Raw genomic sequence first — 12,037 nt, forward strand, 5'->3', positions numbered from 1 at the left:
ACAAATGAAGTTGTTAGGCACTGATAAAAAGGGAGGTTTTACCAGACATTGGCAAGGTTAATACATTTGCTCAGGAACATATTATTTTAAGTGTTCAGAACACAAGTATGATGCTGAATTTCATAATTATGTATTCATCTATGTATGCATATTGTTGTTATTTATTTAGAAATGTGTTTTTGTTAGAAACTTGTTTTTGTATATATAGCATTTATTTATTTCTGATTTTAATTTCAATACAGCATTTGATCGAATTTATCTGGTTTAGTCGTTTGCTTGATTTAAGGCACATTCTTGTCATCAAACATTTTCATTCAATTTTCATTCATTTTGGATCGTTTACATCCAACCTGCCAATAAAAAAAGACTTTGAATTAAGTATATGTATATCTGATCCTTCCCTATGACAATACTAATGAACTATGTGTAATTATTCTATGATCTATGAATTCTTAATAACAACTTAAATTTAAATGCCTCCATATGTTCACTTTGACCAAGGAAACATAACTAAATAATTCAAGCAGCAAGGGATTGTAGGTATTCCCATAGCCTAAATTTTGTACTCAGTAGTTTGAGTTATTAACACTTAAAATCTTAAGTCTATGTATTTTTAAGATACATATGTTCATTGAACTTAAATATTTGATTTATTGACATTTCATGGAATAATTAAGACAACTTGATATTTCCAGTAATTACAACTTTAGGGTTTACAGTAAGTGGCAATCTAAGAATAACAAGTAATATACCAAATAGGATGCTTCTTTTTAGGAACACAGGTATGGAGTTTGATAGTCAAGAATACCCCGGGCCTTTCATTATAGAACAGGAGGATAATAGGGTGTGAGAGTCAGTAAGGTCAATTTAACAAAAATAATATTGGGCAGTGAAGGTAATTTGCTTATGAGGGAGAGGCCTAACAGACTTTAGCTACTGGCTCTGCTCATACATTGTGAGATATGTACATTCAGATTTATTGACAAATTACTTTGTACAACTAAAATAGATGTTTTATACAGATGATGCAACTGCTTTGCAAATAAGTAGCTTAAATTACATAGTATTGAACTCCATGAACATTCCAGCCATTGTACAATGATGCTGGATGATAAAAAATTACTGTACAGGTACAGAAGGTCAAATTCAATCTAAAAACATTTTAACTCTCTGATTAAATATGTCAAGAAATAAGAGTATGTTTCTGCAGCTGCGTGCAAGTTCTTTGATCTTAGCAAGCAATATGGGGGCAAAAACACGCCTGTGCATGCTGCTTGCCTGTGGACCAGGAAGTGATGCAGAGAATTATAGAGGTGTGGGGAGATAGGAATCCGGATTCAAATGTGGTTACTTCAAACTGTTAAAATAATTGGCTGTCATAAGTGATGCAAAAGAAGGATACAGAAGGATGGTATAAATTGTAGGAAAAGTACTTTCATCTGGAGAGCAGCAGAAGTCTCCAGTCTAATTAAAACCACTGCTTGGACCACAGCATGCAACAACAAATAGATAAAAGGTGTTTGCGTCATGGTAAGTCACTTGCCATAATACTTTTCATTCCACACAATAGACCCACAATAATGTCTTATGCTTTAAAGACAATACAAGTCAACTTTTATAGTTATTTCTCTGTATTCTTAAAACAGCAGCAGTACTTGGATTGACTCTGGTGTTAACCCTCTTCTGTGGACATGGAGACACTAAGGAAGTGTCAGAGGATGTGCTGCTATTCAACACAACACTGAACCAGCTTTTTAGTGGTTAGTACTTTTTAAAAGCTTTACAGCTGTAACTTAAATTCATATTTTTGAATTGGTATCCAAAATCATGAAAATTCCAGTGTAATCCATAAAAGTATTTGTACACTTAAGCCATGTTTAAAAATGTATGAATGTCTTTGCATTATATTACAAAGAAATATAGCACAAACACACTTTTCATGCAAAATATTTCACAAAGAAGTTTGTTAAGTTATAAATGATAAAACAATAGATATAGTTCAAAATAAAGACTAAATGTACTTTGACACTTTCTGGTTGATAAACATAAGTGGAATGTGTCCATAGTTAATGTAATGCTATAGGACACCTGTATGAACTTGAGGAGAACTGAATCCATCCTCTAAAAATCACTTTGACTCCAGTTGGTTAAAAGTATACTCTTTGAAATAAAGGTTCTTTTGGGTTATATATAGAACCCTAGAGCTCATTACACAGCTGCAAATAAACCTTTATGCCAAAAAGGTTCTATTTACAAAGATTTAAAAAGAAAGAACCATTTTGGCACAAAAGGGTTCTATAGGCTAAAAACTGCTCTATGTATGTAGGCAGTGCCATCCCAAGCAAAGGGCGGGGCCCATGGCGGGGTGCACGCGGCCACCTCCATTGTAGCGATAGCTGCATTTAAGCCACGTGCTTGCAGCCACGCAACTCGTGCCAGTGATCAAAAACTCATCCCCATTTCAAAATTCAGCTGTCACGGAAAATCTATTAAAAATGCTTTGCTTGTTTTAAATGGTTATTTTACTTTTTTCTCGTGATTTTAATACATATGTTAATTATTTAATTCACACATGCATTAAATGTTCTTCTGGTAATAAAACAAAAACTTAAAGGTGCTGTAAGGGATTTTTTCATGGAAAGGTATGCAACAATTTTTACTACTCCCTGAAAGATATTAATGAAATAAGTGTCATGAGATATCTCACCAGTCTCTGTAACAGCTCTAGACTGTAAACAGCAAACAAAAATGTGTCTGTGGTTTGTGGACAATGATGCATTCTGCCTGTCAATCATTTTGCACATCCTCATAGTATTGTAGTTGCAGCAAATTATTGAGGCATAATGCCACTTTTATGCCAGGTTGCTCATAATAGTTTTCAGTTGAGGGTGCAATTTTGCTGCTGTTGTTTTTGACAACCATTTCTGCTAGTGTCGGTCTCAATAAAGCTCATTTGGTATCTTTGGAGTGCAGGGTTTTGGGAAAAGGGGGCATGGCTAACCCAACAGCTCAGTTTGTAGAAATTCTAGAATGGCTAAAATCGCTTACAGCACCTTTGATTATAAAACAAAAAACAAATATTACAATTCCATGTTTGGAACCACTAAAAGGTTCTGTTTAGAACCTTTTCACCAGGTCCAAAGAACCCTTTTAGAGTTATTTTAATAGAACCCTTAAAAAGGGTCTATATAGAACCTTTTAGAAGTTCCAAATATGAAGCGAGTGATAGAACATTTTTATATAGAACTTTGTCTTCTAAGATTGCAAAAATGGCTCAGAAGTTAGTTCTGATAAAAGACAGATTTGTTATTTTGTTATCTAAAGCACTGAAATTCCTAAGAATGCAAGTTCACAGTGAGGAGACTGTGGCATGTGGACACAAGTCTGAATACCTATCAGTTAAGCTCACAGTCCTTCATGCCTCTCTAGTGAGATTTTCTTTGTGCGTGTGTATCTATAGGAAGTGGACAGGAACCAAAAGTTTTGGCTATACAAAGACCCTGTGGTCCTGAACATGATGGATTTTGTGTTAATGGCGTGTGTTCCTTCTCTTCCGACTTTGACACCCCAATCTGCCGGTAAGAACAGTCTCTTAAAACAGCTCCTAAATGATCAGAATACCAAACCAGATTCCTAAATCATAAATCTTTCTTGATATTTCCACTGTTTGCAGGTGTCACCAAACATACACTGGTGTGAGGTGTGAACATATGCTTTTGGACACCCAAAGCTTTTCCAGCCATGAAGAAGTCATTGGAATTAGCTGTGGTGTAGTTTTATTACTTGGAACTCTTCTTGGACTACTGTACTGCTTCTTGAAGAAAAAGTATACTCACTACTCAGCTAACTAAAGTGTTCAGTCTTTACCATACAATTACTACTGCTGTTTTAAATTGTTTAAACAGTAATACTTTACAATAAGTTTGTATACCTTAACATTCGTTAACACAATATTTAACACTAACTAACAATAAACAATACTTTTAAAGCATTTATTAATCACGGTTCATGTTAATTTATACATAAACTAATACATTTTTAACATTAAAAGATATATATGTTAATATTAGTAACTGCATTATGAACTAGCACAAACTAACAATGAATAATAGTAAAACCCCAATTCCGAAAAAGTTGGGACAGCATGAAAAATGATAATAAAAACAAAAAGGAGTGATTTATAAATTATATTCACCCTTTGCTATATTGAAAGCACTACAAATACATATATGATGTTTTTCCTTGAGAATTTCATTGTTTTTTGAAAATATACAGTAATTTCAAATCAGATGATTGCAACACTCTCCAAAAAATTTGGGAGTCAAGTGTCACAGTCAAGTGTTTACCAGTGTGATTCATCACCATTTTTTCTAATAACACTTATTAAGCATTTAGGTACTGAAGACACAAGTTTGTTAAGGTTAGAAAGTGGAATTTCCCAATTTAGCTGTACAATTGTACGGGGTCTTCGTTGCCATATGGTGTGCTTCATAATGCGCCACACATTCTCAATTGGAGACAGGTCAGGACTGCAGACAGGCTAGTCTAGCACCACACTCTCTGCTCACACAGCCATGCACTTGAAATCTAGGTCAGTATGTGGTTAGAAGTTGTCCTGCTGGAAAATGCATGGATGTCCCTGGAAAAGATGGTGCTGGATGGCAGTATATGTTGCTCCAAAATTTTTACATATCTGCCTGCTTTATTTGGTGCCCTCACAGATGTGCGAGTTACCCATGCCATGGGCACTGACACACTCCTGGCCCATACAGACACTGACTTTTGGACCTGATGCTAATAACAGCTTGGATGGCCCTTTTCCTCTTTTTGGCCCGGATAACACAATGGCTTTGTTTTTCAAAAACGTTTTGAAATGTGGACTCTTCAAACTAAAAAACACAGTTCCACTGTTCTACTTTCCATCTAAGATGAGACCGAGCCCAGAGAAGTCGGCAGCGCTTCTGGACAGTGTTGATGTATGGCTTCTGCTTTGCATAGTAAAGTCTTAACTTGCATCTGTGGATGCAGCGGCAAATGGTGTTGACTAACAAAGGTTTACTAAAGTTATCCCAAGTCCATGTTCATGATATCTATTACAAATGAATGATGATTTTTAAGACAGTGATGTCTGAGGGATTGAAGATCATGCGCATTCAGAAATGGTTTCCGTCTTGCCCTTTACACACTGAGATTTGACCAGATTCCTTGAATCTTTTAAATATATTGTGCACTCTAGAGGGTAAAATGCCCCAAATCCTTCCAATTTGTCTTTGGGGAACATTGTTTGGATTATTTGCTGAAGCATCTATTGGCAAATTGACAAGTCTCGAATGATCCTTGCTCTTGAAGGACTAGGCTGTTTTTGGAGGCTCCTTATATACTATGACACAATTGCCTTACCTGTTTACATCTCCTGTTTCACATCGCCTTGTTATTTCAACTCGTCAAATTGTTATTAGTCTTAAATCGCCCCTGTCTCAACTTGCTGTCTCAGTGTTGCAATCATCTGATTTGAAATTACTCTACATTTTCAAAAAACAATGAAATTCTCAAGGAAAAACATCATATAATGTGTAGCTGTAGTGCTTTCAATATAGCAAAGGGTGAATATAATTTACAAATCACTCCTTTTTGTTTTTATTAGCATTTTTCATACTGTCCCAACTTTTTCGGAATTGGGGTTGTATATTTATAAAGTAACTTTGTCCAAGATTAATAAATGCTGTAAAAATATTTTTATTTGTTAATGATATCTAATTCTTTAAATAATGTTAACATTAACAGAACCTTATTGTGAAGTGTTGCTATTTTTACTATGACCATTTATTATCAGGTCTCTATTGTGAAACTGAAGATCACAGAAGCTATAATTTTGTATACTTATAATAAATTGTCACGTTTTGTCCTTATGAAATATGAATATTTTCTGATTTGTAATTCACAGATGCCGGAAGTCGTCACCACCCTACAAGAACTATGGCTCTGAGAACTCAGTTTAATTTATTTTGCTACTTATAGTGCTTTTAAATAAACTGCTATTAAGACCAAGACAGGAAGAAGGAAAAACATCAAGGCAGAAGATGACACACTCTAAAAGCAAGACACGTTAGACTGTGGGGTAACAACTGAAGGACAACACCCTCTAGCAGAGAGAGAGACAGAATTTGCGAGACACTTTACAGTACATTGTCCGTTTTCCACAAATTACGCATGAATATAACAAAAGGTGCACTCAGTGATTGTTTTAATTTGTCGCTTTGGTCTTACACTGAACCCTAAGGGAATGGATGGAGCATCATTCAAAGGTAATAGCTTTCAGTTACCAGTGTAGAAAATGACAATTTCTTTAGGAGTAAAACTTTTTAAATGAGGAAAAAAATGCTGAGTGCACCTTTAAATACAATAGCAATAACAATGAGTTAGTACAGGTTGTACCCATTGTTTACTACAAACGTATTGTATATAACAACATTTTTTACTGTTACTTAGTACTTACTGTAACATTGGCACCATGATATAAAATGTGTGACCACACACACTGTTTAGTATTTAACATATTTAAAAATTATTAAAGAAAAATAGCATGTATAGCACAATTATCAATCAGATAATCTATTGTTTTTCCATCATTAAATGCCATATGCTGCTGCCTCAATGAATATATGGCATAAGTGCACAGTTATTTATTGCACAAGGATAAACAGTAAGTTAATGCTGAATATTAAACCCAAACTGTGCTAATGTATTTGTATCAGAAAGTGTATTTATTTATTGAATAATTTGCATAAAATGTGTTCCTCAAATAAACAAAATCTGAAAAATATATATTTTTTAAATGACTTTTGTTAGGAATCACTGTCGCATTGTTGGATTAATACAGAAATATGCACTTTGTAATTGCAGTTACAAATTCACATTTCACATTTAACTATAAAATAAAATAAAATAGATATACAGAGCAGGAATTAAAGAGGTATGTTCCTTAAAAAACAAATCTAAGGTATTTTTTATTTTTCTTTAAATACAATGATTGCATTGTATAGGTTAACTTGTATAGGTATGTGTAAACCCTGAAATTTAGTTTTATAATGTTGTGAAGCTTTTTTACTCTCTTCCGATTGAGTTTCAAATATGGCTGTATTTGAGGTACAGCACGATATTAGCCAATCATAACAGTGGGCGTTTATGTTGAAGTTTAAAGGAGATGCTGAGGCCAGAACCAAGTGTTTCAGACAGAGGGCCAGAGACAGGGTGGAAAAATGCAGGGGCGCCTGCAGCTGTACGGCCGTACGCACTGTGCGTACCATGAGCGCTCCGACTGCCCTTAGAAATATTTACTCTCAGAATATTTCACCAATCGTGAAATGTGTCCCGTATTTCTGTTGGCTGTTTAAAAGAATGCCCAATTTGCGAATGAATAATTCTTTTGCGTCAGTTCTTTTCAGTGAATTGGCCAAACAGGCTTGCAAAACGGTCTGAATCGATTCGTGATTCAGTACAATTCGTTCGGTCCGCTCTCTCACTGAATCATTTGGAGTGGGTTCTCACACAGTAAAACAGTTTCTGGATATTACGAATACAGAGAACAAACAGCGCTGGATACAGTGGAAATGCACCAACAATCAACAGAAACAAAAGTCTGTCTTTTTGGGAGGTAACTTTGAGAAACTTGAGCTAGTGCTGTGTCATGTGAACAAGGGGCTGTTCAAACTGAACGTATTTTTGCATCCGCTCGCGCTGTTTTTCAATCATTTTCCATGTAAAAATTGATGCTAGATGAATGTCTTTTGAAAACTGCATCACGTTTCACTGTGTTTTTAGCATCTTTCATGGGAGCGCTGCATTTTTAGATGCTGTGTCAAGTTAAAAAGAACTTCAACTGATAAAAACACATCTCGAAACACCTGCGTTCTGCCCTATTCGTTGTTGTGCATTTTGCTGTTTTTGCGCAGAAACGCGTCTGTCTGAACTGTTACTGGAAGAAATGCTTTAGCCAATAGTTACATGAATGCTACTCATCCTCAAGAAAATAAAACAAATGCTTATCTCAAAGTCACCAGAATTGAACGCTTTGGTGTTGTTTTTTTGCACAAATAAATAATAATCTGATGGGGGAGCATGCCCCTGGACCCCCCTAGATAGCCTAGTAGGTTTATTAGGCAGATTTCTGTGCGTACTCTCAGATTAAATCCAATTATAAAAAGAGTCTGTCATAACCATTGCAGTAAATACGCAACCTATGGGAACTAGTTCTTTCAGTTAGTCAGCCTCCTATTCATACTTTGGTTGTATTTAGTGCATTTCTGTCTTTATACTTTGGCATGCTTTGTTTGAAAAATGTTTAGAACATTCTTTTTTTTTTTTTTTTACATATTGTTTTGTTTTCTTTACTAAAAATGAAATGTAAGGAAATGCATTTTGACAGGAAAAGCAGTGTATATATACAGTCAAATTTCAGCATTTCCAAAATCTGCAATTAATCGTGATTAACTATGAAACATTATGTGATTATTGCGATTAAATATTTTAATTGACTGACAGCACTAATAATTATACAACAGTAAGTTCCAGTCCTCTCATTTGATTGGCCATGTGATATTCCATAAATGCCAGATAATTAGTATAACAGCACTGGAATTTTTAAATGTTTAAATCAGTCTGCTTGTCTGTGTTTGCAGCATTCTTAACCAGAGTACAATATGTTATAAGTGTGGAGTGGATGCAGAGCAGGGAGTGGAGTTGCTTGAGTTTGTTTTTATTTTTAAGTTAAAGAGTCAGTGCTTTCTCTCACTCCACGATTGCTCTGAGATGGGTTTCTCTCCCCAGCAAGAGGGGTGCTAAAAAAAGGAAAACTAGGAGCGGAGCTGAGCGGAATGTTTCCAAAACACTTTGAGTGGAGAGGTTAAATAGCTTTCACTCCACTCACAAACTCTGTTCTAGACAGGCTGTAAGCCTGTGTGTTGCTTTGCGATACGCAAAACTATTTTTGTTAAATGAAAAAAAATTATGCAAACTGGCTAAATATTGTCTAAAACACAAGTTACTTAATATACAACTTAAACTGTTGTATAAAAGCAATATCACACTTACATTTGTGCAGTTGTATTGAATAGCACCATGGCTGTTATTTCCCATAGGTACGATGCTGCATATTCATTACAACATAACTCATGTGAAATTTCTTAAACGTATGAATCCTAAAGTAATAAATGTTTGGTTTATTACAATTTCATCTTTTTGTTTTTGAATGGTAAATTTAAGTAAACATTTATACCTGCAAGGAGTTGAAGATTACAAACAAGGAATGGATCGCCAAAGCATTAGGTTGTATCATGATCCCCAAGTCAAGACACAACATGATGCCAAAGAGGGGCATTAATATGGCCACGCATCTGACAATGGCTGTTAAGATATTCCTTTCATCTCTGGAATTCTCTCCTACCCCCCTCCTGACTAGTTTGACCACAACCACCATCACAATGACAATGTTGACAGCCACAATGATCAGAGTTGGAACCACAGAAGCCAGAAGTGCTTTGGACTCGTTCCAGTTCAGCCAGCATGTTCCATTCCTTGTGATGAAGCTCTTACTTCCGGCTGTGGCTATGACAGTAATAATTGAGATGATGAGAAGTGCACCATAGCCCACACTAAAGGCAATTGCCATCATGGTTGTTTTGGACATGAGAAAGAAGACCATGGTGGTGTGGTAAAGGAGCAGCAGTGCTGAGACCAACATCCAGCAGAAAAGGGCCAGGTAGAAGAAGTGGGTGAAGAACACAACTGCACTACACGAGTTAGTAATGTCCTCTCCAGGCTTGGCAATGGCTGCCCCAATAATGAAAAATATGTCAGTGATCAGGAGAGAAAGAGCGATGTTGAATATGGAAACATGCCACATACGTAAAGTAACACTTCTCGATATGTCCTTCCAGATAATATCTTAGATTATCAGGCACACCACCAAGCTGGCTAATGAAACTGCAACTCTAACATAAGTGATTACAGACAAGGCAAGATCCTCAGGAGCAGAAAGAGACATCAATATTGAAAATGAGGTGGTATGATTGCATTTACAAGTGATAGTACCATTGTCCTGTATTCGCTCACTCCCAGTTGAGTCCCATCCTCCATTGCCATTAAAAAGTTTAAAATTCCAGAAAACACATTGAGAGTTTGCTAAATTCCCTGAATTATTTAGTTTTTGAAAGCTCAGGCTTATGTCATTGATAGTTATAATCTTATTTGAGTCAGTGCGTTTTCTCGCCGCCATAAAGTTTTTCAAGGTGGAGAAGGCTGCTGTTGTGATTGTGACACTGGATGAAATACCCTGGATGACTATTTCAGCTGTGTAGTTGAGCTGAAAAACACTTTCAGTCGTGGTTATTTTTCGGAACAGGAACGCATTGGTAGGACTTATGTTGAAAGAGTCTTTTGATGCTGCTTTTATAACACTTTCAGTGGCATTTAGGAGTGAGAACTCTTGCTTTGGCCATCTGCATTGCAATTGAAAAGGATATGGAGCCAGATTTGTGCCAGAACTAAACAACCAAATGGAACATTTTGCAAATAAAAAACAATCTACTTCACAAAGGAAAACTCGACTCTCAAAAAAACAAACAGAAAGTGATTTGCAAATACAAAGGGCCATTTGAGAGAAAATGAAGGGCAATTGTCGTGTACCACTCGCTTAACAAACAAATGTGCTGTGTTTTACACATAAAAAATGTGCTTCATATAAACTTACATCAAATTCCACAAAAAAATTCAATCTATTCTACAAATTGACCAGGATTGTTGAACAAATAAAAAATCCAATGTGAACAAATACATACCACTTGTGAGTTATGTTACTTTTGGCACAATTTTCTCAACCAAAGTCTAAATTTTCTCACAAATGCAGATTTTCTCACAAATGGGCTGATCAGTTTCCTCTTTCAAAACATTAGATTACATATTTAGCAAATGCTTTTTTCCAAAGCAACTTACAAAGCATTTTATCAGTTTGAGTGTTCACTGGGATTTGAACTCATGATCTTAACATTGTTAGTGCCATCCTCTACCAGCTGAGCTACAGGAACACCTACATTGATATCATTGCATATTATGTTTTAAAAATGACTTTTTTATTGTAAAAATGTTATCCCTTCTCATAATAGCAAAACGAATAACATTTTCTAGTTTAAAATAAATAAATAAATAAATAAATAAATAATATATATATAGTAGTAGTAGTAGTAGTAGTAGTAGTAGTAGTAGTAAACATACATCTGATCTGGTACAAACACTAAATGTTCTGGTAATAACGAGATATAAACAACCTACAGGAATAGTGTTTGTAGTCATCGTTTCATAGTTAATTGAACTGATCTATTTCTACTTTATCCTCACTTTAAACAATAAATAATTTTTTATAGCTTAAAGCCTAAGGCTGGTTTCCCCAATAACATTAAAGATTATCTTACGTTGTACATTATTTTATGACACATAGTGCTTAGACCTGAAACCAGACAATCAATGAATGAATATGGAGATATGGAGATATGGAGTAATTCAATACAACAGCCATTGTTGTACATCTGTGTGCATCTGCTTTCAACCAAAAGAGTAGTCACTGCAGAGCCCATTATAATGATAAAATCAAGTGTTATCACACCAAATGTATTCATCTTGGAATACTTTTATGGATCCCTATGAAGCTGGACATCAATACTTATGAAGCCTGTCCTTACCAAAGCCATCATTGTTTCTTTATGAAATAAATGGGTAGTTAACAACACATACTGCTGAAAGTTTCAGCTACTTCAGCACCTTTGTATAAGACAGGTCCCTTAACGATGCACTTTGTACTTAGTAATGAGTGATCTACATGCTGGATCGGGAAACAGGTGTTGCTCCATCGTAACATAATTCACACTGTTAGTTAAGAATATATCTAAAGCATAACTTGCTCTTTTTTTCCTCCTTTATTTATTTTTAATTAATTAGTCCATTTGCTTATTGTGGTTTATAACCCTTTTTATACAGTATGTGTCCA

At 35.3% G+C, this 12,037-nt stretch overlaps 1 protein-coding gene across 1 annotated transcript; it reads left to right on the forward strand.

The window, feature by feature from the left end:
• The first annotated feature begins 1,341 nt into the window (after positions 1-1,341).
• On the forward strand, positions 1,342-6,846 carry epgn (epithelial mitogen homolog (mouse)). Its single transcript, XM_051654070.1, has 5 exons — positions 1,342-1,530; positions 1,647-1,760; positions 3,461-3,578; positions 3,674-3,826; positions 5,945-6,846. The coding sequence occupies exons 1-5, from the start codon at positions 1,494-1,496 to the stop codon at positions 5,997-5,999; spliced, it is 477 nt and encodes a 158-aa protein (XP_051510030.1). The 5' UTR covers positions 1,342-1,493; the 3' UTR covers positions 6,000-6,846.
• The last annotated feature ends 5,191 nt before the right edge of the window (positions 6,847-12,037 follow it).

This window comes from Myxocyprinus asiaticus, chromosome 24 (assembly GCF_019703515.2).
Source record: "Myxocyprinus asiaticus isolate MX2 ecotype Aquarium Trade chromosome 24, UBuf_Myxa_2, whole genome shotgun sequence".
In the NCBI taxonomy this organism is placed as follows: Eukaryota; Metazoa; Chordata; class Actinopteri; order Cypriniformes; family Catostomidae; genus Myxocyprinus; species Myxocyprinus asiaticus.

Coding starts and splice junctions, on each gene's coding strand:
- epgn (XM_051654070.1), top strand. CDS start 1,494: ATGCAACAACAAATAGATAAAAGGTGTTTGCGTCATG. Junction 1,531..1,646: donor TAAAAGGTGTTTGCGTCATG/GTAAGTCACTTG, acceptor TTCTTAAAACAG/CAGCAGTACTTGGATTGACT. Junction 1,761..3,460: donor ACTGAACCAGCTTTTTAGTG/GTTAGTACTTTT, acceptor GTGTATCTATAG/GAAGTGGACAGGAACCAAAA.